General features: G+C 47.4%; 1 protein-coding gene across 25 annotated transcripts in view; it reads left to right on the plus strand.

The window, feature by feature from the left end:
* The window catches only part of OCA2 (OCA2 melanosomal transmembrane protein), a 460826-nt gene that overhangs the window by 234079 nt on the left and 199443 nt on the right, over nucleotides 1-27304 (plus strand). For all 25 annotated transcript variants that reach the window (XM_073995274.1, XM_065547634.1, XM_073995264.1 and 22 more), the window contains 2 exons: nucleotides 11129-11222; nucleotides 15943-16036. In XM_073995274.1, coding sequence (XP_073851375.1) covers nucleotides 11129-11222; nucleotides 15943-16036 — 188 coding nt within the window. The remainder of the gene's footprint in view (nucleotides 1-11128; nucleotides 11223-15942; nucleotides 16037-27304) is intronic.

Here is a 27304-nt window from a genome sequence, read left to right on the forward strand (position 1 = left end):
GAAGAGCAAGGTGTTAGGCCTGAGTTGCTGTGCTTGCCACCAAGTGAGAGACGTATGTGCAGGTACAGGACAAAAGCGTAGAGAACCAGAGTCGTGAAAAAGGATGAGAGATTTGGAGGCTTGACCCAGGGGGCCAGCGTGGCCATGGCAGCAGTTCCAGAATGGGGAGAAGGAATGCATCATATTGAAAAAGCACAGCCCTTTGCCCTCAGATGGGGCTTGGGCACTGGCAGAATCTCGCAGCACCAGGAACTTCTCACAGGGCAGGTCTCAGATGCTCAGACCCCTGAGTCAGAGCCTGCATTTGGACAAGGTGCCAGGCAACCCACTCCACACATTGGCATTGAAGAAGTGCTGGTGTAGGCCAGGCCCGTGGGCAGGACCTGTGCCCCTATCAGCTATAAATAGCTCTCCCCTGCCTCACCGCGATCCGTCTCTCAACTCCCAGAATCGCGGTGAGGGTGCGGCCTTCCCTGTGCTTACCCGCGGCAGCTGTGCACACCCGTGGCAGCTGTACACCCTCACCAGGGGACCGCAATCCATCTCTCAACTCCCAGAATCGCAGTGAGGGTGCGGGCTTGCCCGTGCTTACCTGCGGCACCTGTACACCCTCACCAGGGGACCGCAATCCCTCAACTCCCAGAATCGCAGTGAGGGTGCGGCCTTCCCCGTGCTTACCCGCGGCAGCTGTATACCCTCACCAGGGGACCGCAATCCATCTCTCAACTCCCAGAATCGCAGTGAGGGTGCGGCCTTCCCCGTGCTTACCTGCGGCACCTGTACACCCTCACCAGGGGACCGCAATCCATCTCTCAACTCCCAGAATCGCGGTAAGGGTGCAGCCTTCCCCGTGCTTACCTGCGGCAGCTGTATACCCTCACCAGGGGACCGCAATCCATCTCTCAACTCCCAGAATCCTGGTGAGGGTGCGGCCTTCCCCGTGCCTACCTGCGGCACCTGTGCACCCTCACCAGGGGATCCACCCAGAACTGCTGCTGAGTGGCTGCTGTGTCAGGAGCGGACGGCAGCATCCCTCCTCCGTGCCCCAGGCAGCTCTGCCCTCCTCCCGCGGCTGCTGTGTGCTTGCCATGCGCCTGGGCCACCTCTGCCCCTGCCCAGGTAGTTGCAGCCTCAGGGGGCCTGTCCTTCCCGACCTGTCAGGTCAGCCCTGCCAGCCTCCCGCTGATGGTTAGTGCGTCCTGGGCCGGCTTCCCATTCCCCTGAGTCAGACCCGTTGCCTGGGCCAGAGGTCAGGCGGTGGGAACCATGTGCCTTCCGGCTGTCACACAGCAGAAAAGGAGCTTCAGATGTATTTTTAGATGACTTATGATGTTGTGGTATTTAAATTTAAAAGTAGACATTTAAAAGAATGATGGGATGCCTTTGTTTAAGGATGTTGATATAGACTACCTCCTTGGGGATTATTGTAAATTGGAATGGCAAATTTGACATACGAACTTAAAATGTCTGAGGAGCCCAGGCACGGTGGCTCACGCCTGGAATCCTGGCACCCTGGGAGGCTGAGGCCAGTGGATCACCTGAGATCAAGAGTTCAGTACCAGCCTGGCTAACATGGTAAAACCCTGTCTCTACTAAAAATACAAAATTTCTCCGGGCATAGTGGCACGTACTTGTAATCCCAGCTACTCAGGAGGCTGAGGCAGGAGAATCGCTTAAACCCAGCGGGGAGGGGAGCGGAGGTTGCAGCAAGCTGAGATGGCGCCACTGCACTCCAGCCTGGGTGACAGAGCGAGACTCCATCTCAAAAAAAAAAAAAAAAAAAAAAGTCTGAGGAGGTTTACATTTTTTTTTTCAAAGTTCTTTGGCTCTGGGTGGGCAGCGTGTCCCCCTGTGTGGGCGCTGTGCACTGTGCGTGCCTCTTGTGCCCCGTCCGGCCTCCAGCACTGCCCCTCCTTCGAGGCTGATGCCCATGCTTTCTGTCTGTGAGGACATACAGCAACCACGTGGGCACTTCCCACGTGACGCTGTGGCCACCCAGTGAGTCCTGCCTGCCTTCCGGGTGTGTGGGGGGATGTCCGGCTCCCAGCAAAAGCCGGTGCCTTCACCCAGGACCACACACCCACTGTCCTCCCTGCATCATTTATCTTCACTCTCTGCTGATGATTGGCAGGAGGATGCAGGCTTGCTGCCGTGTCTCCAGGCCTTCCCGCCGCTCCCCTACATCCTCTGTTTCCTGTAGCCAAACACTTGGAAAGGGAATCTGTCTTGCCACCCTCTCTTTGTTGGAACCTTTCTTCACTTTTTCTTGACTTTACCGCAGTTGAGCTTTTCTTCCATAATCCATGGAAATAGTTCTCTCCAAGGTCACTAAGGACCAGTGCCCGCCCTCAAGAGAGATCCCCTTGGAACCTGGCCAGTCAGCAACATGACACGTAGGCCACCCCTCAGAATCTTTCCCCGCCTGGCCCCTCAGGTACTCCTCCTCCCCTCATGCGACTCCTCCTCACCTCCTTCCATGACCCTCTCCATCTTCCAAGCCCGGAATCTCTAGACTCACGGCGCAGAGGTCTCATCCAAGCACATGCTCCAAGTGCCATCCACAGCAACCTCCCCTGGGCTCTCCCCAGAGCCCACCTCGGTGTCCGGCTGCCTCTCCGTTTCTCCCCTGGGCTCTCCCCAGAGCCTAGCCTCGGGTGTCCGGCTGCCTCTCCATTTCTCTCCTGGGGGCTCCCCAGAGCCTAGCCTTGGGTGTCCAGCTGCCTCTCCATTTCTCTCCTGGGCTCTCACCAGAGCCTCGCCTCGGTGTCCGGCTGCCTCCGTTTCTCCCCTGGGCTCTCCCCAGAGCCTAGCCTCGGGTGTCCGGCTGCCTCTCCATTTCTCTCCTGGGGCCTCCCCAGAGCCTAGCCTTGGGTGTCCGGCTGCCTCTCCATTTCTTTCCTGGGGCATTGCAGGTGTCACAGACTTAACGTGTCCTGAACTGAAATCCTGATTCCGTCTTTCCCCACTCTTCCTTGCCCTCATAAATTGTGACTCCATTCTCTCAGTTGCTCAAGCCCCTGAGGCTGAGAGCCAGCTGACACCTCACCTTCTCTGACACCCCGTGGCCAGCTGCCCCTCAAAGGTTTTGAATCGGATCCATTCTTGCCATCTACGCTCCTGTCCCCGAGGCCCCGGCAAGGACCATATGCCTCCTGCTGTCACACGGTGGAAAAGGAGCGTCAGATGTATTGTTCGCAAATACATCCCCAATTGTTCCAGATTGTTGCTTTTGTTTCCACTCTTGCCCTGCTCCTGAGAGCCTGTGGTCCACAGAGGCTCCCCGCTTTGGTACAGCCCAAAGTCTTGGCGGTGGCCTGCACCTCGCACAGGCCTGGCTGCTCTTCCTCCCTGACCTCACTTCTTACTGCTCTTCTCTCTGCTGACTTGGCTGCAGCCATAGTGGCTCCTTGGATTTCAACCCAGCAATCCCACTGCTGAGTACAGACCCACAGGAGATGGAATCATTCTACCAGAAAGACACGAGCCCTTGCATGTCCATCACCATGTTACTCACAATAGCAAAGACTTGGAATCAACCTAGACGCCCATCAGCGGTGGATCGAATAAAGAAAATGTGGTACATAAACAACGTGGAATACCACGCAGCCATAAAAAAACAATGAGATCATGTTCCTTGCAGCAACGTGGATGGAGCTGGCGGTCATGATCCTAATGGAATTAACGCAGAAACAGAAAACCAAATACTGCACGTTCTCACTTGTAAGAGGGAGCTAAATAGTGGGTACATATGACACAAAGAAGGGAATAATAAACGGGGGGTTTTCAGAAGGGAGGAGTGAGGGATGAGGACAAGGGCTGAAAGACTCCCGAGCAGGTACTGTGCTCACTGCTTGGGCGACAGGAACATTTGAAGTCCAAATCCCAGCATCACACAAGATGTCCATGTAACGAACCTGCGCATGTGCTCCCCTGACTCTGAAATACATTGGTAATAAAGGCTTTTGCTCGTTCTGTGCTTTGTGTCTGAGATTCTCTTCACACGGATCATCAGAGCTTGGTCTTGCTCCTTCATCTGTGACTGAGTTTTGCAAAACTGCTCCTTCCCAGTGCTAAACTGACAACCTCGCCCTCCCCGTCTCCCCTTTCGCTTTATTTTTTCCCCGTAACACTTAATGCCACTAATCATGCTGTGGATTTTACTTATTCATTATTCTTTTGAGCTGCTTAGTTGTGCAACGTTTGCTTTTAAATAAAATTATACATTCGTACAGATTAAAGTGCTAAATCAGCGTGGAATTCCTGTTTAAAAAATAGCACCTTTATAACTTTCCTCACCATTTCTTTTTCTCACAGAAAACCTTTTTTATCATTTGCCACTTATTTTATTTTATTTTATTTTATTTTTTATTTTATTTTATTATTTTATTTTATAGTTTAGTTTAGTTTAATTTTGTTTCCTGACTGCTGCTGTCTGCCATCTTTTTTCCCAAGCCCTGGGGTCTCTCCGTGGATCTCATGTTTGTAGAGGCAATGACTCCTTTCTTTTCCTTTCTTCCTGTAAGAATGTTGGTATCGACTACATCCCAATTTCATCAGGAACATTGATCTGTGGTTTTCTTTTCTTGTAGTGGCTTTGTCTGACTTAGTATCAGGGTAATGCTGGCCTCATGGAATGAGTTAGGAAGTGTTCCTTCTTCTTCATTTTTTGGAACAATTTTTGAAAGATGGGTGTTAATTTTTCTTTAAATGTTTGGTGGAATGCACCAGCGAAGCCATCTGGTCCTAGACTTTTCTTTGTTGGGAAGTTTTTGGTTACTGATTCAATCTCCTTACTAGTTATAGATCTAATCAAATGTTCTGTTTTTTCATGAGTCAGTTTTGATAGATTGTGTATTTCTAGAAATGTGTTTGTTTCATTTAGTTTACACAATTTGTTGGCATGTAATTGTTTATGGTATTCTCTTACAATCCTTTTTATTTCTGTCAGATTGGTAATAATGTTTCCACTTCAATTTTTGGTTTTAATCATTTGTATTTTATCTCTTTTTCTTAGTCAATCTAGATAAAACTTTGACAATATTGTCGATCCTTTCAAGGAGTCAACTTCTGGTTTTGTTTACTTTCTCTATTTTTTCTATTCTTTATCTTATTTATCTCTCCTCTAATCTGTCTCGTTTCCCTTGTTCTCCTAGCTTTAGGTTTAGTTTGCTTGCCTTTTTGTAGTTTCTTAAGGTGTGAAGTTAGGTTATTTATTTGAGATAGTTCTTTTTTTATAATATATACATTTACAGCTATAAATTTTCCTATTAGCACTGCTTTCGTTGAATCTCACGAGTTTTAGTATGTTGAGTTTTCATTTCTCTTTGTCTTAGGTGTTTTCTAATTTTCCTTGTAATTTCTTCTTTAACTCATTGGTTGCTTAATATTTGTACATTTTCTCTTTTTCCTTCTGTTACTGATTTCGAGTTTCATTCTGTTGTAATTAGAAAATATACTATGTATTATTTTAATCTTTTAAAATTTATTAAGAATTATTTTGTGGTCTTATCTTGAGGAATATTTTATGTCTGTACTTTTTATAGTAGAAATATCTATTTCTCCTTCAATAGTGCCAATTTTTATTTCATATATTTCCAGATTCTGTTTTTAGGTGTGTAAATATTTATAATTGTTATATCTTCCTTCTATATTGAGTCATTTATAAATACATGTTATTTGTCTTTTGTAACCTGTTTTTGTTTACATTCTATTTTGTCTGACAATAATGTACCCACCTCAGTTCTATTTTGGTTACTGGTTACTATTTACATGTAAAATATTTTTTCTTACTTTTAACTTATTTGCGTCCTTGTATCTAAAGACAGTCACTTGTGTATAGATGTATCCTGTTTCTTATCCAATCTGCCAATCTGTTTTTTTTTTTCTTTTGTGGGAGGCAGAGTCTCACTCTATCTTTCAGGCTGGAGTGCAGTGGCACAATCTTGGCTCACCGCAACCTCCGCCTCCTGGGTTCCAGCGATTCTCCTGCTTCAGCCTTCCGAGTAGCTGGGATTACAGGTGCTCGCCACCACACCTGGCTAATTTTTGTATTTTTAGTAGAGATGAGCTTTCACCATGTTGGCCAGGCTGGTCTTGAACTCCTGACCTCAGGTGAACAGGAGAGTTTAATCCATTAACAATTAATGTAATTTCTGATAAAGAAGGAATTACTCTGCCATTTTTTTCCTTTCTGTATATCTTAGATTTTTTGTTTATTGGTTTCTCCATTACTGCCTTTTTTTTGTATTTAGTTGATTTTTTTTGTACTGTACAATTTTGATTACCTTGTTTTAATTTTCTGTATATTTTAATAGTTATTTTCTTAGTGGTTACCTTGGAAATTTCAATTAACATCCTAAATGTGTAACAACCTATCATGAATAATACCAGTTTAGTTTCAATAGCATACGGACTATTTAGTCCTTATTTCCTTTACAATTCAGTCCTTCCTCCCTTCATAGATTACATCTTTGTTAGCTGAATGCCTATTAAATATTTTTCCTGTCTCTTTCTCTCCATCTTCTCTTTCTGGAAATCCTATAATGCATATATTGGTAGATTTGATGGTGTCCCCCAGGTCCTTTGGGCTCTGTTTATTTTTTTCTTTTACTTTCTGCTCCTCAGACCTAATAATTTCTTTTTTGACATTTTAAATTTTATTTACTTTTCAAATTGTGGTAAAACACATGTGACATAAAATTCACCATCATAACCATTTTTAAGTGTACAGTTTAGTAGCATTAAGTACATTTACATTATTGTACAACTATCACCACTATTCATTTCCAGAGCTCTTTTCTTTGCAAAACTAAAGCCCTGTACCCATTAAAAATAATTCCCCATTCTTTCCTCCCCCAAGGCCTTGGCAACCACCATCTTACTTTCTGTCTCTTATGAATTTAAATATTCTAGATAATCCCTGATAATTTCAAATGTCATGTCTTCAAGTTCACTGATCCTTTCTTCGGCTTCCTCAATTCTGCTGTTGAAGTCTTGTAGTGAGGTTTTCATTCAAGTTATTATACTTTCAGGTCCAGAATTTCTATTTGATTCCTCTTTATAATTTCTACCTCTTTAGTGATATTTAAATTCTGTCTGTACATCATTTTCTTGATTTCCTTTAACTCTTTGCCCGTGGTTTCCTGTAGTTATTGAACTTCTTTAAGACAGCTGAATTAACATCTTTGACTAATAATTCTAATGCCTAGACTTCTTCCAGGATGATTTCTGTCATTTTTTTTTCTGTGAATGGACCACACTTTCCTGTTTGTTTGTATGTTGTGTAATCTTCTTTGTTGAGAGCTGGACATTTTGAGTATTATATTGTGGTAATGCTAGAAATCTAATTCTCCTATTCCTCAGATGTTGCTGAGTCTTTCTCGTTGAGTGCTGGAGTCATCCATTTGTGACTTTTCCAAACGTTTTTGAAAAGTGTATGGTCATTGAAGTTTTTCTCCTATTATCTCTACAGTTAACTAGTAGACTGACAAAGATTTCCTTAAGTTTCTGGCTCCCCAAAAATGTGTGTGTGTGTGTGTGTGTGTGTGTGTGTGTGTGTTAGGGGTGTGTGTGTTAGGTGTGTGTGTGTACAGAAATAATTACTGCCACTTTAAATTTCCTGGAAGCTGCTTCATCACTTGGAGGTTGAAACAATGGCCAGTGATCAAAACAGTGGCCAGCAGTCAACATACACAACCTCAGCTTTTGGAGGACAAGGTCGTTATTGCCTGCTCTGATATCGGCAAGTCACATCCTAAACAGGAGCTGCCATCCCCACAGCTTCCTGCCACAGGATGAGAGATGGGGAATGATAACCACTAAAAAAAAAGCCAAAATTCACCAAAACACTTTTTATCAGTCTTTCCCCTGGTTGCCAAAAGTGTTTGACTACACTCCAGACTTCCAAAATAGTTACTGTTTTGAATTGAATTGTCTCCCCAAAACATACTGAGGTCCTCACCCCAGGTACTTTGGAATGTAACCTTATATGAACATAGGGCCTTTACAGAGGTAATCAAGTTTAAATGGGGTCACTAGGGTGAGAGCCCTAATCCAATATGGCTGATATCCTTACGAAAAGGGGAAGTTTTGGCACAGACACACACAGGCACGGGGAAGGCTCCCTTGTGGCCGGAGCGAGGCTCCCACAAGCCAAGGATGGCCGGATGGCCGCAGACACCAGAGGGCCAAGGAAAGATCCCCCCAGAGCCATCAGAGAGCACGGCCAGGCCGACACCTGGCTTCAGACTCTTGCCTGTACGGCGATGAAGTCCTGTTGTTTTCAGTACGCAGCTCGTGGGGCTTTGTGACAGCAGCCACGGGGAGCTCACACGGTAGCTTCAGACAGTTCCTGCCAGTCCAGTCACATCCTTCAGGCAGAGGTGGATTCGGGCAGCTTCCTGCTCTGCCGTCTTCTGTGCCGTCGTTCATTAGTTTTAAATTTCTCTCTCTCTGCCACTGTAAAGCCAGCTCTACGAGGGCAGGGACTTTTGTGTCTTGTATTCGTTGTTCTATCACTTGTATCTAGAGCAGAACCAGACACAAAGTAGAATATTCATGAAGAATTATTGACTGAATTAAGAGTAAATGAGCATAGACGAGATAACATGGTCCCACCCAGTGGAGGAGGAAGTGTCGAATGCAGTGATGGAGGGAAGCTCTGGGCGTAGCCATCCGGTGGAGGAGGAAGTGTTGATGCAGTGAAGGTCGGTTGCATGGGCAGACTTCAAAGACAGAAAGGTCATGGCTGGCTGCATGGAGGACAGAATGAAAGGGGCAAATGGTGCATTACGTTGTGGGAAGGGGAGCTTGAACAAGGCAGGGCTCGGGAGGACAGACCACAGAGCTATGGGCAGATCCTTGGACTCTGGAGTTTAGGGAGCTGGTTCTTATCAGAATTGCAAATCCCAGAGAGGGCTTGATTTGAAAACAATGTCATAGCATATTTTTTGAAGCAATCAGCCTGTAACAGAATCTGGCACTTGTAACTATGCAGTTTGGAACCTGGGGTAGGTTTTCTCTGGCTTTGGACAATGGACGTCACAGCACAGGGCACTTGCTGGAATTTCTGCATCACTAAGCTTGAAGACATCGCCTCCTCCCTTGAGACTGCAGTGCCCCAGCAAGGGCCCAGGGTCCTGTGCTTAGTTGTTCTGACTCTGTCTCCTTGTTGCGGGTGGCGTGTGCAGTCCTGTAGGGTAGAGGCTGGCTTTGCACCACCAGCATGGTGCTCAGCGCCTACGGGGCCCTGTGGCCTCACAGTGACGTGTATGTGTGCTAGCTGTGCTCACTGATGACTGGCTGTGGTGAGAAGTTTCACTTCGCTCCCTCCTCCAAAGAACAAAGACATCAAGTGTGAAGAAGCCTCTATGATAATCGCATTTATCATAAGACAACCAAAGCAAAGCTTGAAAAGTGCCTCAGGGACTGCGCGGGAGCACCCCACTGCCAGGAGTTTCTGATTCTGCATCGGATCGATAGATGCAGAATCAGATGCTTTCCCTAGTGTGTTACTTATTTCTCTTCCAGTGTCTATTTGACGCTACTGACAATGAAAAATTGAGCTGTTCAACATGCCCCTTGTGACCCAGCAAATGTGAAGGGTTCCTTTCTAGGCCTTGCAAGGCAACTCTCGAGAACCAGACCCGGGGCTGGTGGAGACACGTGCGTAGCAGGCACGTGGGTCAGCGGCCTGGCTGCAGCTTCCTAGTCCGGCCTCCGCTGGGGCTGGGGGGACCCTGCTCCACACGTCCTCGCCATGGGGACTCCCCTGGGCAGTGGCCGTGCCTAGGCTCCATCTTCCATTGTGGCCGAGAGCCTGGCCTTCCAGAGGGGCATGCAGAAACACAAGATCTTCTGTCCAACCCACCCACATTCCATCGGTCAAAGGAAGCCACTAGGCAAGCCCAGAATCTGGGGTGGGGCGGAGGACCCCCTGCCCCAGCAGGACGCTGCCGAGCGCACACGTGAAATCCTGCTGCAGCCATCAGGAGCTGAGGGTGAACGGATCTTCCCAAGTGAGCCCTGAGGCGCCCCTTTCAGGACATCGGGGGACGGAGCACCCAGCAGAGGGCGGCTCTCTTGCCCCTTAATTGAATAATACTGCACATCACTCACATCTCCACACTGGGGTCCGCTTTCCGTTTGTGTGTTTGTGTAACGTTCTCCAGATCGGCCACCATTGGCGCTCTCCTCCGCCTGCTGCTCTTTAGAGAGGTTGAGTAAGCAACTGCCCGAGGTGGCGGGCCCAGGGGTCTCTCCTTCACACCCCGTGAGCTCCCTGAGGCGTCTGGTTGGAACATCCCGGCCGTTCCGTTCTCCGGAGTCTCCCGGAGGCAGGCTCAACAGCTGTGTCCTTCCCGGCTCCTTCTAGCAATAAGCCACAAGGGGGCAGCTCTCTGAACACAGATTTCTTACACAAATTTCACAGCCACTGCGTTCCATTGATTACAGTAATGCAAAGTATATCAACGTCAGAAAGCTGCACCAGAGGCTGGCACGGCTGACTAGAGAATGGTGCTTCCTGGCTGTAGAATCTGGTACCTGTCGTCCTGCTGCGAATGGCTAGCAGGCTCAGGGTGCCTGGCAGGGGCCAGCCGTGAGAAGTCGCTTAGCACAGGGGACCCAGTGTGCAGTAGGGTCAGGGAACTGTGTGTGAGTTCCGGCTGGGTTGCTTTTGAGGTCTGTGCTCCTGTGCCTCTCTGCATCCTGGTCTCCTCGTCTGTCAAGGGAAGGAGTAACAGCACACTTGAGGGATGTTTGAGGATTCAAGATGACGTGTGCATGGTTAGCACAGCACTTGCGGGGTTCTATGAGCTCTGCTTTGATAGCTGCGTTCTCAGGCACTGTGTTAGGCTCTATGTGCCTTTACTCCGTATAAAAGCCACAGCAGCTGGTGGGGCTCAGGACCAGGAGGACCAGTTGGTGGCAGCTGGTATCAAAGACATACAGATGAGTTTAAACTCAAGTTACTGTGGATTCCAAAGTTTGCTTTGGTTTCTTTCCATAAATCCTATGCTCCTTAGAGTTTGAAAGGTGAGAAAGCATTTGGATTTTCTAAATTGGTCACAGTATGGCAGCTTCTCTGAGCTTCCATGGGACGTGGCGTCAATGTCCTTTTCCTCCACAGATTCCCGTCCTCCTGAACCTGAGCCGCGACCCTGAGGTCGGCCTGCCCGCGCCGCCGCTCATGTATGCCCTGGCCTTCGGTGCCTGCCTGGGAGGTAAGGGGCTGCTGACCGCGTGGGTGGGGGGAGGGGTATGCGCCCACACTTCCGTCCAGCCCAAAGCAACAGTTAGTGTGTGTCAAATTAAAAGCAAATGAAGGAGAGTCCGGATGGTTTCCTGAGTGGACACACATGTTCAGCTTTGACAGAGCAATTCCAGGGCAACTCCGTTCCTTCCCATTCTTTGCAGAGCTGCCCCCGACTTCCCGGGCCCGTGGCCTGGGGATGCCTGGGTCTGACGCCTCACAGCTGATGTGTTCCCGCCCCGTGCCCGTGTGGGCCGTGCTTAGGTTTAGAAACAGATTTTGACTCAGAAGCCATCCTCAGTTGCGGTTCTGTTTCTCTCTTAGTCCCTCCGTAAGCAGTGGAGGGATAAGTGGGTCAGCTAGAAGTGGAGACTCTAACCCATAAGCGTGGGAAGAAAGAGTAAAGGTTTTTTTGGGGGTGGGCATTGGACGTTGGAGACAGTGAGAAGTGGAGAGACTCTAACCCATAAGCGTGGGAAGAAAGATTAAAGGTTTTTTTTGGGGGTGGGCATTATACTTTGGAGACAGCGAGAAGTGGATTAAAGAGAGTGTTGGGAGAGACTGACCTCTGGTGACCAGACACAGGGTTGTGGATGCAGTGCCGTGGAGAGAACTGCGGGGGAGTCCTTCTCACATCTGAGAAGCCTGATCACCTTTGGGAACACAAGGGGATTGTGAAGAAGCTTAGATCAACACATCAGATACACTTTAAGTTTTTATTCTTATATCCAGGTATGCTTAGATAATCCAGCTTTCTTTGTTCTCTGATTGATTTCTGACTATTAAATCAATGCCTCTCTGGTTGGTTTATCTCCTTGGCTGAAAAGGGGGATTAATGTCATCCAGTGAAGTTTCTGTAATGTCCGTGAACAACTAATTCATCTAAGTCAGTGACTGATGCCTCAAGTTCTTCCGAGAGTGTAGAACTGTTAAAATTGCCTCCATCCAAGAACCAGTTCCAGGAAGGCAGTGCAGAGCTACATTTCACATCAACAATTAGGAGCAGGATCCGAGGACAGCTGGAAACGCATCCACTGTGAGGACTCTGTTCGTTTGAACTTGCTGAGCCTCTGCTATACCCTGACGTTGTGCCAGACAGTGAATTCACACCCCTGCTGTCGAGCGGGGAAGATGGCCACCTAAACTAAGGTTACAGCATAGGCTGACACGTCCTGTAACGCAGGTGTTCCCTGAGTGCACGGGGCCCCGAGGAGAGACTGGAGATGTCGGAGGAGGTTCTGCAGACAGGGAAGTTTAAAGCCAGGTCGTGCAGAGTGAGAGGCCTTGTGAGCTAGTCTGGATTTCCCCAAAACATGAAGGATCAATGTGGAGGAGATTTCTCTAGGAGAGGCATCAATGTGTGCCGTTTATAGGCTAATTCCTAAAATGGGATTAGACACTTATTAACTGAGCACACTTTGGAAGCAGGGAGGCAGTGAATAATGCGTGTGTTCAGTCTTAGGAGCATTTTAATCTAGTAGCTCTGCAGATTGAAAGGCACCCGTTCCTGGCATGACAGGAGTGCAGTTTTGTTGGGAGTTAACTCTACACTTACTCCCTCGGGGCCCTTTCTCATTGACTCAAGGTTGGGCATTTTACAGAAATTATGGTAAAATATATGTAACCTAAAATTTAGCATCTTAACTGTGTGTAAGTGCACAGTTCGGTGGCATTAGGGACATTCACAGTGTTGTGCCACTGTCCATCTGCAGAGGTCTTTTCACCAGTCCAGGCTGAAGCTCTGTCCCCATGAAACACCAGCTTTCCACTCTCTAGGGTTGGCATTGTGAAGAACACTTTAAATAGAAGTTTTCGCTTGGTTTTAGAAATGTCATTTGCTCTATAAATTGGAGGTGAGTCACTGTATACTTTGAAACAACTTCCTTCCTTCCTTCCTTCCTTCCTTCCTTCCTTCCTTCCTTCCTTCCTTCCTTCCTTCCCTCCCTCCCTCCCTCCCTCCCTCCCTCCCTCCCTCCCTCCCTTCCCTCCCTCCCTCCCTCCCTCCCTTCCCTCCCTCCCTCCCTCCCTCCCTTCCCTTCTTTCCTTTCCTTCCTTTCCTTCCTTTCCTTTCTTCTGGTCTGACCCCAGTACTTTTTGGTTGCTCTTTTCATGAAGAGCTAAGAACAATTCAAATAAGCCTTCAGAAAAACCTGTCTTCGCTTGAGTTTCCTGGAAAGAAGAGGTGGAGGCAAGTTCATGTGCTAGGGCATTACTGGCAGGTGCAATCCTAAGGTAGAAAACCTGTGGGGAGGAAGCGAAGTGAGCATGAAGAGTGAAGAGCTCTTCCCTGCCATGGTTATCTAGAGGTTGTGGGCAATCCAGGTAGCATGTGACTATTTTCTCAACAACCCAGGCAGCCCGTGGCTGTGTTCACACCAACCCAGGCAGCCCGTGGCTGTGTTCACACCAACCCAGGCAGCCCGTGGCTGTGTTCACACCAACCCAGGCAGCCCGTGGCTGTGTTCACACCAACCCAGGCAGCCCGTGGCTGTGTTCACACCAACCCAGGCAGCCCGTGGCTGTGTTCACACCAACCCAGGCAGCCCGTGGCTGTGTTCACACCAACCCAGGCAGCCCGTGGCTGTGTTCACACCAACCCAGGCAGCCCGTGGCTGTGTTCACACCAACCCAGGCAGCCCGTGGCTGTGTTCACACCAATCCAGGCAGCCCGTGGCTATGTTCAAACCCTGAGGCTGCTGCTTTCCTTAGGTTACATCCAGGTCTTGAAGGACCGGTGGCTCTTCAGCTCGCCAAAGGGAATGTCCATGCCTAGAGTTCTGTCAGGTGGAAAATCTCACTGTTCTGGGAGTGTGGCCTATTGAGTGGAATGTATACTGCAGACACAGGAGTTACCCTTGAGATTTGGTTCTTTGTGTGCAACGTTCATCACAAACAGAGCTAGGCGTGGTTTTGAAAATGCCCTTGTTCTGCCTCTGGATCCATGTGTCGTCTTCCCACGCAGGACGACCTGGGCGTGCCAGGACAGGCAGGGATGTTCATGTGCAGGCCGACCCTCCTGTGCTTCTCTGTCAGTGGAAACTGGGAGGGAGGCTTGAGCTGGGGAAGTGACACCTGGGGCCTTGTTCTCCCCACCACATGGAGCCCATACCATGTGGAATACCCTTAAAACCCTGCTGGCATCTTGTTTAATGACTGCAACATCGTTGGCATCTGAATAGTAGGCTCACATGCTTAATCCCGTGTGAACCCCACAACCAGCCCAGGAGATGCCAGGAAAGGTGGTGACGGTCCTCATCAACACAGAGGAAGCAAAGCAGACTCCCTGCTTCTCTGCCCCACCCATGGTAGGGAGGGATGGGCAGCTGGGTTTCCGGCCCAGGGACTGGCATAGGGATGGGCAGACCAAAGCCATGTGGAGTCCAGGTGACGTGAGGGAGTGTCTTCTGTGGGAGAGGGAGGAGCTTCTGATAATGATTTTCCTGGCCCTCAGACCAAACCTCAGGAGACATAGGGGTCCCACTCCCTCCTCTGGCCACGGTCATGTCTGAATGCATGGTGAGGAGATGCCTGCAGCATCTGCAGCTCGAATGCGGGCTGGCTCTGAGTGTTGCTGGCTGGCGGCAGAGCACACGGGTGCAGGGAGAAGGTCCTGACCGTGCCACAGAGCTCTGCTGTATCTGGATTTGTGCCACCTGGGACTGCCTGTCACCAGGAGGTAAATGTTCCCTACGGCTAACACTCACTGGTCTTCTTCTGGAGCCAGAATGGGTCACTGTCAGGACTCGCCACTTCCCGGCCCGACACCTGGGCACGCTGCTCACCCTGTCTGTGCTGTCTTCATGGGGACGTGGGGCCTCCACCTGCTCGGTCATCCATGTTGTCCAGCCTCTGAAAGGTCACTCCCCTGCACTGACATGCTGTGGGCAGCTCCAGGGCAGTGGCGCACAGTTCACCCGCCCTCCGTAGAAGGGGAGAGAGATGGAGACAGGGCGATTCTTCCTCAGCCGTGTGTGCGCGGACGTCAGGACTCAGCTAAACGGGCTGAGCCTGAATCACCGGCCTGTTCACGAACTCTGACCACGATGGCTGGGAGGGACGGGGGAGGCTCCTGGGCCTTCCCTGGCTGTGAGTGTATGTGGGGGTTGGATCTGATGACCCGAGTGGTCACCTTGGCTCTATTGCTCACCAGGCCGCGAGGACGGCACACGTGTGTGTGCACACTCATAAAAGCTTACCCAGAGAGGTGTTTTATGTCAAGGAGATGCCATTGGTGAAGATCTGAAGGAAAGGAATTCCACCTGCTTGTTTTTACCTATCCTTTCATCCACTGAAAGAGTTTCCTAGTGTCTGGGCCTGCAGTCTGGAGGGAGGTGGTTCGTGTCTGAGACTGCATTCCTGAGGGACACACGTTCTCGGCTTTGGTTGTTGGCCCCGTTTGCATTTTTCTCTAAGAGACTCACAGGCCCACAGTGACTTGCCCATTCTCCTTAGCTTTCTTCTTCTTGTTACATACAACAGCCGTGGTTTTATCCATAAATGAATCGTGGTATTTGCAATCAGTGAGCTTATTTTCTGCTTGTGTGTTTCCAGATATTTACAAAGCAGTCACTTTGACTGTAAAATAATCATCAAATCAAAACCTGTGAGATGATCTAAATATTACAAACCGAAGAGAACAGAAGCTGACCACCAGGATGAACTGGAATTTTGTTTTTAAATTTTGACTTTAGGTAACGGGACACTGATTGGCGCGTCGGCAAATGTGGTGTGTGCAGGAATTGCAGAGCAGCATGGATATGGGTTCTCCTTCATGGAATTTTTCAGGTACTTTTACATTCACTTTAAATTTCTGTTAAACTGTCTAGTTCCTAAGCTTATTTAATTAAAAAATAGCACATTCAATGCTAAGATAAGCATATTTTTAGCAATTAGAGAGACTGTGGTGTAGGAGAGATTAACTCAGAAAAGAACACATTAAACATTTATTGCTGGCGGCTCACGCCTGTAATCCTAGCACTTCGGGAGGGCGAGGCGGGCAGATTGCCTGAGCTCAGGAGTTTGAGACCAGCCTGGGCAACGCGGTGAAACCCCAACACGGTGAAAATACAAAAAAAGTTAGCTGGGCATGGCAGTGTGCACCTGTAATCCCAGCTACTTGGGAGGCTGAGGCAGAAGAATTGCTTGCACTCGGGAGGCAGGGGTTCAGTGAGCCGAGGTCACGCGACTGCACTCCAGCCCAGGTGACAGAGTGAGACTCTGTCTCAAGAAAAACAATTGCTGGGATTAGCTCCATAACACAAAGGATGGTTCAGACACTCTGGATGACTCGGCTTGAGTCAGGGGGCCAGGAAATGACTGTGGGCTTGCCAGGTATTTCACGTGGCTGTCCTCTTGAAAATTCCAGTGGGAACTTGTGCCCTGACTGTCCACGAAGATGGTGCATGTCGAGTCTGACATCACCTGCTGGATTGCACAGTCCCTGCTAGCAAAGACCCCGTGATGTTGCAGACTGAAGCCAGGGTGGTGGAATGGGGGCAGCCTGGCAGTGGCTTCCCTCTCTTGTGTGGGCACCTCTCAGGACTGCGGAGAGATGAGGCCCTCGGTGGGGCGTACAGCGGGTGCCCGCAGAGTAGAGCCTGCTCTAGGAGGAGCTGGGTCCACGCTGGGGCCCTGACTGCCGGCACGTCTGTGTGTGAGTGGCACACTGCACATTGCGAACAGGTGAGGGGGCAGAATGGAAGCCGGAAGCCCCTGTCAAATGGTGCTGTTAAAATGAACTTCCTTCATTTGGTGTTGAGCAAGGTTTCTGTGGAGTTCCTTGTACATTCGACTGGGTGTAGGCACAATGATGGTTCTCAGAACCAGCCTCGGGTAAAGATTTGGAACCTCAACTTTGGCTGAGTGGCAGAGAGCCCTGTAGCCGGTGGAGGCAGTGATCCCTGCACCAGGCACTGCTGCCTGGGGCTGGCTTGGGAACAGAACCCTGGCCATGGTGCCCAGTTGAGGACCCACACACAGCAGGCTCTTTGAACAGCAGCATACTGGCTTTTGCCAGACTTATGATATTGGCCATTTCCGTGGTTCGTAAGAAACTAGAACTGTGTGGTAATTTTGCTGAGGCATCGATCTGAATGACACTTCTGGGTGACGTGGGTGTGAGCCGCAGGGGACACTGAGTGTGCATCTCCTGGGGGGACTCTGGGCATATCGCTGACCCTGCTGCTAAGGGACAGGGTTCAAAACTTAATGTCTGGCCCACTTCTTTCTGTCTGGACTCTCCTCTGCCTCTGCTGAGCATGAGAGAAATCATCCTGTCAGTTAAACAAGAATTATCTTAATGAGAGCAGCATTTATTACAGCAGATATGGCAGTGGCCTTTGCAAGGTGGCCTACCGCACACTGCCGTCTTCTCATCTTTGCCCTATGGTCAGTGAGGGTCAGACCCAGAGCACAGCTGAGAGAGGGGATCAGAGACAAGCGTGCTGAGTGGGCAGCAGGGGGAGGTTCAGTTCACCCTCTCTGCCAGCTCTGCCTCCTTCATTTGGGCCGGGCTCCTGACATCTGCGGCCCTGGAAGGCCATCGTTCTCACATCCCCCATCCCCTCTCGTTTGGTTGGGCAAGTGTACCACGTGCTGGTCCCTCTGCTTCCTGGCAGGCCCATGGGCTGGATCTCAGAGAGCAGGAAAACCTCATGGCTTTTGCAGCACCAGTTGGTCTCACAGGTAGGCACGGGAGGCCTGGTATTAGTATTTTTTTTAAAGAAGAAGATTTTTAGGGCAACCGCAGTGTGATCTTTTCCCAAGTAGCACTTTGGAACAATAACCTGACATCTGCCCAACCGAAAGGGTTTGCGTCCACTCCACCTGGGACGCGTAAAGTGCCTGAGGTTCAGCTCCAGTGGGTGATGCATGTGGGCACTGAACTTTTCACACAGGTCTTGCCTTTGGTGTGCAGTGTGTGACACACGTGTGTGTGTGTGCGCATGTGTGCAGTTACTGCGGTGAACGGCTAGTATGACAGGAAGTCGGTGGCCTCAGAAAGCTTGGGCACGACTGCCAGTTGTCTCCCCGAAAGCTCATCAGCCCCAGCCTTGTGAGTCACATGCATCTTCTTGGATGGAGAGGGTCTCTGTGGTGAGTGGTCAACAGAGTTCCTTCCTGGTTCCGGTTCTTCCAGCTCTGACCATCCTTCTTGCCAGGTCCTTGCTGTGCAGAAATCAGAGCAGTTTTTGCCCAGGGAATGGTTATTTAATTGCGGTACGGACTTTATTTGCTTGAATTGCTTAATTTGCAATTGCACATGCACTAATTCGACTTTTATCTATAACTCAAAGATTTATTTTCATAAAAGGGGGCTTCTTGTGATACACAGTGCAGAATGTTTTAAAAAATGACCATTTCTCTCATGATGTAGATAAGTATTTAACAGAAAATGTGTCAATGAATAAAATATAAAAGTAACCTATAATTTTGCTACCTAGAAATAGCCACTGATCGTAATTTGGTGTGTTTTCTTACATTTTTCCTGCCTACCGTAGATTACATATTTTTTACAAAGCCTTCAAATCACATTGTATCCTACTTTTTATTCTTTATACTCTATTGTGACCGTCTTACCTAGGACCAATTGTCCTTCCAAAATAGAATAGCTGTGCCTACAACAGGCAGATATATCCTGGTTCATTTTACACTGAGGTATTGAGGTTGCTTACTGTTTCTTGTTATGGTGTGATAAATATCTTTATAGATAAAACCTTGTTTCATTTCTGATAATTGAAGATAAAATTTCTGACATAGAACCACTGGCTAAATGAATGATGTTTCAGGAATCCAGATAAATATTGACAAGCTGGCATCCAGAAATGTTGCTCTCTGTGCACTTTGTCGAACTTCACTGCTGAAACTCGTCACTGCCATTTGAAACGCTCAAGGTTCATCTGGCTGGCTAACAATAGACTCATGTTTTGTTTTAATTAATTCTACTGAGATTATACTCTTTCTGTATAAGCATTGAATATTTGCATTTCTTATTTTGTAAACTTTCTATTCATATCCTTTGCCTCTGTCTTTCTCTTGAGACATGAATTTTCCTATTTTTCAGAAGCTCTCTTGCACCTACAGAAATCAGTTCTGATATACATGTTGTGACTATTTTTAAGCTTATTTTTGTATTTTAAATTTTGCAGAGGAACTTTAGATATTCTGTAGTCGAAATGGATAAACTTGAGCTCCATTTTTATCTATACTTTTTGCTTTCATTAATTTTTTAAACCTTTTTCTTTCAAGATAATTGTAGATTCGCGTGCAGTTGTAAGAAATAATTCAGAGAGATTCTGTGAGCCCTTTGTGCAGAAACCCCTGATAGTAAAATTTGGACAAACTGTAGTAGAAGATCACAGCCAGGATGTTGCCATTGATGCAGTCAAGGCACACAGAAGAGGTTCCGTCGCTGTGAGGCGCCCTCATGCTGGCCTTTTCCAGCCAGCCCTGCATCCCTCCCACCTCCAGCCCTGCCCCAATCTGTTCTCCATCTCTAGCATTTTGTCATTACAAGAAGGCTAACTAAATGGAATCATACAACACGTGACCTTTTTGTATGGGCTGCTTTCACTCAGCATCATGGTCTAGCAATTCATCCAAGTTGTCTCACATGCCAGTATTTGATTTCTTTGCATTGCACTGGGGTATGGATGGACCACAGGTGGTTTAGTCACCTCCTCATTGAAGATCACCTGACTTGTTTCCAGTTTGGGGCTCTTACGAAGAAAGCAGATAGGACATTTTCTCCCAGTCTGTAGACTGTCTGTTCATCCACTTAACAGGTTCTTATACAAAGCAAAAGTTTTGAATCTTAATGAGGCCCAACGTGTCAAAACATTTTTTAATGTGTTGTGTTTTTGGTGTCAAAAGCATGACAGCAGGAGAACTTTTTGCCTAGCCCGAGATATTTTTCAAAGATTATCTCCTGTGCTTTTTTTTCCCCCCAAATTTTATTGATTACATGTTACATTTTAGTTCATGTTCCATTCTGAGTTAAGTTTCATATAAGGTGTGAGGTTTAGATCAAGGTTCTTTTTGTGTTTGCCTATGGATCTCGCCACACTCTACCACCATTTGGTACAAAGGCTATGGTTCCTCCGCTGAGTTGCTGTTGCAGCTGTCACTCATCGGCTGAGTGCATCTTTGTGGATCTGTTCCTGGGTGCTCTGTTCTGGTATGTTGATCCGGATGGCTGTCCCTTCCCAGTACCGCACTGTCTTGATTACTGCAGCTACGAGAGACAACACACTGCATTACACTTTTATTAGGATCAGGAATACTGGAATAGACACATAATTTAAAATTACCCTAAAAATATTGGTATCGAGAGGTCTGCAAATATTTTCTTAGAATTATTTTTAAATTTTGTCTGTTTTGGTGATTATTTTCCCCTTGTCATTTTTTATCTGTGGATTTATTTTTGATTAGTGGTTTGCGATTCATCTAGTTCTGTTTTATTTTTCAAAAAATAAGACTTTGATGTATTTCTTAGTCTAGTTTTCTGTTTTCTGCCTTGTTAATTGCTGCATTTATCTTTATCATTCCCTTCCTAGTGCTTTCTCTTGATTTACTTTGCTGTTCTTTAGTTTTTTCAAATTTCAAATTTATTTCATTTATTTTTGTTTGTTTTATTTTCCATAAGTGTTTAAGGCTATGCTTTTTCCTCTGAACACTGCTTTAAATGTATTCCATGGAGTTTAATATATAATGCTTCCATTATCATTTCTAGGATTTCTGTATTTTCAGTGTGGCTTGCCTTTCATCTGAGTTGGATGTTTAATAATGGTTCTTTTCGATTTCCAGTTTGAATAATCTTGTTATTTATTTTATTACTTTCTATTTTGATGGAACTTACATCTGGTTTCTTTGTGACCAAATTTGATCATACTTTATGTGTGCATTCTCTATTGTTATTGCATAAACTTACATATTTCTCAAATCTACCCAATGATTATACTAGGTCATTTACATCCTAAATCTGTCCTGTACTTAAAGTGGCATGTTAAGTATTTCCTGTTACAAGTATGTCTCTTTATTTCTCCTTGAATCTCTTACTGTTTATCCTTGAAAGGTGGTTAGTGTGTTATTTGGTGGATACATATTTACCACTGTTCTGTCTCCACTGTGAGTGGGAAGCTTTTTAGCACGATTAAACATCCCTTCTGTCATGCTTAGTGCTCTTTGGCTTTATTGTAGTTTATTCAGTGTTGGAATCACAAATCATTTGCTTAGCTTTCAGCCTTTCTAAATCACTTTGTTTTGGGTGTGTCTCGTATAGACTGTATATTGTTGGGACTTGCTTTGTGAACCAAAATGAAAGTATTGTTTTCTTTTAATAAATAAATTTAGTCCACTCACATTTATCAATATGACTACACATTTTCCATACTATAGGTTTTATGTGTATTTTAGTTGCTATGTTTCTCTATATGCAAATCTTTTTTTGCTCTTTTATTTTCTAAAATTTCTCCTTGCAATTTGAAAGGTTTGTATTTTGTTCTAGTGATTACCTTTGTTCTTATACTTTTTCTCTTGTCTTTAGTCTTCTGTTTTCTTACATAGTCTTTTATACCTCGTTTGTCTATCTTTAATGATAACCTTTGACTTCTACCTCTTGCCTAAATGATCACTGATAAGTTGATTCTACTTTTCTCTTCCCTTCTTTCTCCACCCACTTGCTAATTGAAGTACTTCTGCTTTCAAAACACATAACATCATCACTGTTCCTCCACCCACCATTGTTCTGTGCTTGTTTCTCTTAGATCCATGATTAAGTCTATTAGATCCTCACCATTGGCCCTTTGGCTGAAGTGTTCCTGCCGTTTGACAGATGAAGCTAATCTTTAAGAGCCCAAGATCAGCTCCTGGGTACAGCACCCCTGAGCTTTCGTAGGTTTAAGGCTGCGTTCTACATCCTTAACATTTGACAAGACGCTTTGCTTCCTAATACACCCTTGGTTCACACATACCTTCTCTGGATTTCCTGAAGGTGTTACTCCATTGTGGCCTCAGCTGTATGTGTGTGTGGGACGTCTGATGGCAGCCCAGTTCTCTTACATTTGAAGTTATTTGGTAATTTTGCTACAGGCTTGGAGGATTCTGCAAATTTATCTTCAGAGTCTAATAGTTTTACTAAGATATTCCCAAGTATCCCTTGGGTATCATGGGCCTAACATGTAGCATTATGTCTTCTTTTGAGTCCAGAAAGGTTTCTTGGATCAGAGTTTTAAGTGTTTGTTATATTTTACTATTTCATGGATCTCTCTATGTTGAGTCTCACTGGCCTGGCTTCCATTTCAACCACTTTGTTTCTGGCTTGTTTTACTACTCAGTTTGTTTTTGGCCTCTTGTTTGCTTGCTTTCTTTAATGCCCCTTATTACATTTTCATTTGATTATAGTCTTCCTGGACCACCTTATAATGTAATCTTCATTTCTGACATGATTTGGTTTTTTTCTTTGGCTTCTCATTTTATTCTTCACGTTTTTGTCGTTTTCTGCTCTCAGCGTTTGGGTTTTGGATTCAGGTTGTTTTTGCACATCCCCAGTGCTTATCTGAAGGTATGGAATTCAGTATAGAAGGTTGTATGTGGTTTTGTTTCCTAGTTTCATGTGGTTTGTTGGGGAAATCTTTACAGCTTCAGTATTTAGATTCTCATGCCCCGTTTTATTATTAGGAAAACCTTGCACAGGGTCAGTCAGCTTTTGACTATGTGCTTTGTGGACAGGGTTGCCAGCCGGAGTCAGTTCCAGGATTCCTAGTTTGAGAAGATTCCTGTTCTTTGGTCAGCGTGGTGGAGAGCAGTCTCTGTAACAGCTTTTTTTTTTTTTTAATTGTGGGGCATGCGTGTCCATTTTTGGTTCCTTTTGTCTTACAGGATTCTGCATTTCCCCCCGGTCCTCGCTGTTTTTCCCCTTCCCTGCCGGGCTCTGATGGGCACGCCTGCCTGCCTGTTTGCTGTGTTCTCTTGTGGACGATGCGTGCCTGTCTGTCTCCTGGAGCCCAGTGTACGTCGATGTCTTTTCTCCGTCGTCTATACACAAATCCACCAGGATCGTTTTCCAGTAGTTTTATGCTTAGGTTGGCCTTCCTACTTCTGGCTGTTACTTTCCTCAATTTTAGAATTTTTATTTCTTTCTTCTCTTTTTCATGAAAATTGTCTGGATTTCTCTGGCTCCCTGCAGGGGTGAGGGGCAGGGGCCTGAGCGACAGCTTGGCTGGGAATTGGTGTTTTCTTCTTTACTGACAAGTAATGATGTGGAGTTTATGGTTCTCTCCACCTTCTAGTTATGTGGAAAGGCAGGCTGTCCGTGTGGCGTCATCTGCATTTCTTGTTGATCTGTGGAGTTTATTGTGAGCAGATGCAGCGATGTGGCATTGGGTGGCTCTCATTACCTTGCCTACCAGAAGCAAGACAGTGGCATCACCCATCCACAGTCCGCATTGTCCATCCACGGTCCACATCGCCCATCTGCGGTCCGCATCGCCCATCCACAGTCTGCATTGTCCATCCACGGTCCACATTGTCCATCCACGGTCCGCATTGTCCATCCATGGTCCACATCGCCCATCTGCGGTCTGCATCGCCCATCCACAGTCCGCATTGTCCATCCATGGTCCACATCGCCCATCTGCGGTCCACATCGCCCATCCACAGTCCGCATTGTCCATCCACGGTCTGCATTGTCCATCCATGGTCCACATCGCCCATCTGCGGTCCGCATCGCCCATCCACAGTCCGCATTGTCCATCCACGGTCCGCATTGTCCATCCATGGTCCACATCGCCCATCTGCGGTCCGCGTCGCCCATCCACAGTCCGCATTGTCCATCCACGGTCCACATCGCCCATCCGCGGTCCGCATCGCTCATCCACGGACCGCATCGCTCATCCACAGTCCGCAACTCGTTCTTTCTGCCATGCCCGAGAAATCTTTGCTGTACTTCCTGGGGAAGATATGATTTCATTTTGCTCCACTGGAGAAAATGATTTTCTGACTAGAAATTACGCTAATGCCGGATTCCCTCATTGGGCAGAAACCTGTTCTCCAGGACATTCCTCCGTGGGGACCAGGCCATACCATTTCGGTGCCACCCACATAAGATACACCAGTCAATTAGTGTTTTGTTAATTGATAATGCCAATTTTTACTATTTCTTTAAACATAGAGACACATTAAGTTGAATTTTGTTGTGAAATTTAGCTTCCAATGAAGCTTTTGTCACCTCATTTTGTTTTGTGGTTTCTTAGAACATAGCTAATTATTGTGAGGCTTTAAAAACATCAAGCTGATAAATTAAATGAAAGAGTGAAAAAATATTTAGAGAATAAACCATCCAGAAAATACTGTCTTAGAAACAATATTTGAAAATGACCTGGCTTTGTTCAGTGTAATTCAAAGGGATCATTACCATTGACTAACAGTAAACATAATAAAACTCTTGGTAGATTTATAAAGCCCTCATTCTATCTGCTGCTTCAACGGTAGCCAGGCAGACATTCATATTTTCTCAAAGGTCAAAACAGATGCTAATGTAATATCGGGTGCCTTTCCAAAGGTTAATCTCTGTATCGATCACAGTGCTGTAAACTCGCTGAACCACAGTCAAATATTTTCTTTTCCCCTGAGGGTTAAAATCAGGAATATGAGATCAATGTTTTCTGAATGTAAATTTCAAAGTTAGTCTCATCCACATGTTACATTTGCTAAAGAAGAAAGAAAGGAAGGAAGGAAAGAAAAGGTAAGAAAAGGAAGAGAAAACCACGCTGTTTTTCTGGCAGCTCTCATCTGTTTAGAGCAGAAACGGGCCTTAGGCTTCTCAGAGCAGGCAGTCCTCCGTGTCTGAAGGAAAACTTAAAGCCACTCACCCCCTGCCCTTTTCCCTCCCTTCATGCAAACTCAAAGAACCTCTCCTGTTGGTTTGCACCTCAACGGAAAATCTTCAGCCTTAGGATAATGCCATGTGGGTGGATTCATATATTGAACCCTTCTAATCAATGGCCCTGAGAATGGTTACAATGAATCGGGCAGGAGCTGAGAGCTAGAAGCATCGCAGGGCCGTCTGGGGCTCCTGAAGGCCGGAGAGTCCTGGACAGTCTGAGAGAGCCACGAGAGCCGTAAATACTTGTCAGGAGGGTGCCAGGAGAGCTGGTGCAGAAGAGGTTCGAGTAACCATGTGGTGATTTTGCTCTTCGTGTTGATGGAAACAATGGCTCCACTTCGATTCGGGGTGACCATGCCCCCTCCACTGTATACTTTGCAGGAAGCACTGGCCCGCGACCTCAGTACTGGGAGAGGCACACAGACCACTAGGGGAGAATGGGAGGATGACCCGAGCCCAAGATGGAACGATCAGCCCAGCACACGGCTGCTGAGGTGCTGGAGAACGAGGGCCTCACACTGATGGGGGTGATGATGAGAGGCCAACGCCACTGCATATCATTGCTAGGAGCCTGAGAACAGGGCCTGCGCCTGAGGCATCAGGGCCTAGGGAGGGCCCTGGTAAAGTCATCTGTCCCACTCACTGTGGCTGCCTAACAAGTCATCCCCAAATGCAGGGGCTCAAAGCAACAGCACTGATTTCACTCCTAACTCACCATCTTCGTGGAATTTGAAAGGGCAGCTGGTCCTGCTCCACCCGGGATCACCGGAGCCGGCAGAGGCTGAGGCCGGAAACAGCTGGAGGCTGCTCACTTGAGTCTCCTGCCCAGGCTGTGGGGGCCCAAAGAGCACGGCTGGAATGGCGGCGGGGGCCTCAGACATCTCTCGGCATCACAGGCCCCCGGATACAGGGGAAGGAGCTTCTCGATGGGGAAGTGTCGCTGTCGGGGCTGTGGGAGAAAGCGTGTAGAATGGAATATATTAGTGCTGGCGAATTTGGGAAAGCAACCTGCCACATCGTTTTATTTGCCCGAGACTCGTAGCTCATTTGATCTCATAATCCCCTTTGGCTTTGGCCATTCTGGGTTGGGTTTTCTGTCACTTGCAGCTACAAGAGCCCTCAGTGGTACAAAGGCCCAAAGAAATGTGCCGCCCTTCTTGGTCTTTCTCAAGGACTCGCGCTAAGTGCAGTCGCTGCGGCAGTCAGTGTTGGATCACAGCCTGGTCTTTGCCTTCTGCCTCCCCTTATGTCCGGAAGGCCCAAGTTCCTATTGCGGAGGCTGTGCCAAGAGCCAGGCCTCCTTGCTGCTGAACGTCCTAGGTCTGGGATGAGCGTGGGGCAGTGCCCTGCTGGCTTAGCTCGTGGCTCACTTAGCAGCAGTTAGGAGACGGCGCTTGTCAGCACGGGGAGCATGTGCCTGTGCAGCGCCTCGTCTTTCCCGCCGCTGCCCTCCCGGCCTCGACAGGAGCCGCTAATTACTGTGGAAGGCGGGTGAAAGGGGCGGACTTAGCAACATTCTGCCAGCACTAGCAAGTGGCTTTTTCTACTCCTTACTCCAGCCGATCCTTTAATTCTCCAACACCAAGTAGATATCCCACAATTCAATTTAGTTCTAATACCAATTACCCGGGGCTATTGTCAGACCACAGGCTAAGGGCTCCTTCCCTCATGGGGGCCCTCAGTTCAGACACAGGTATCAGGCACTCACACTTCTGTGCAACTTGCCTACAAATCAGAGTTCCTGCAACCCCTCACCTCAGGTTCAATAATTTGCTGGAATGACCCAGAGAACTCAGGAAAGCATGTTGCCTACCTTTACTATTTATTTTAAAGGATGATACAGATGAAGAGCCAGATGAGGAAGTGCATAGGTGAGGTCTCTGGCAGGGTCCCAAGTGCAGGAGCTTCTGTTCTCATGGAGTGCAAATGCGTGCACCACCCTCCTGACACAGGGACTCGTGCACTAATGTGGAGGATCCCAGCACTCCACTGCTAAGGGGGTTCGAGGCTTCACTACATTGGCATGATTGATTCCATCACTGGCCATTTGTGATTGGCCCAGTCTCCAGCCCTGGTTCTCTCCCTGAGGATTGGTGTGGGGATGGATGGTGGAGCTGTCAGTTTTAACTATCTAATCATGCCTTGATCTTTCTGGCAACCAGTCCCCTCCT

Source organism: Macaca fascicularis, chromosome 7 (assembly GCF_037993035.2).
Source record: "Macaca fascicularis isolate 582-1 chromosome 7, T2T-MFA8v1.1".
Taxonomy (NCBI): Eukaryota; Metazoa; Chordata; class Mammalia; order Primates; family Cercopithecidae; genus Macaca; species Macaca fascicularis.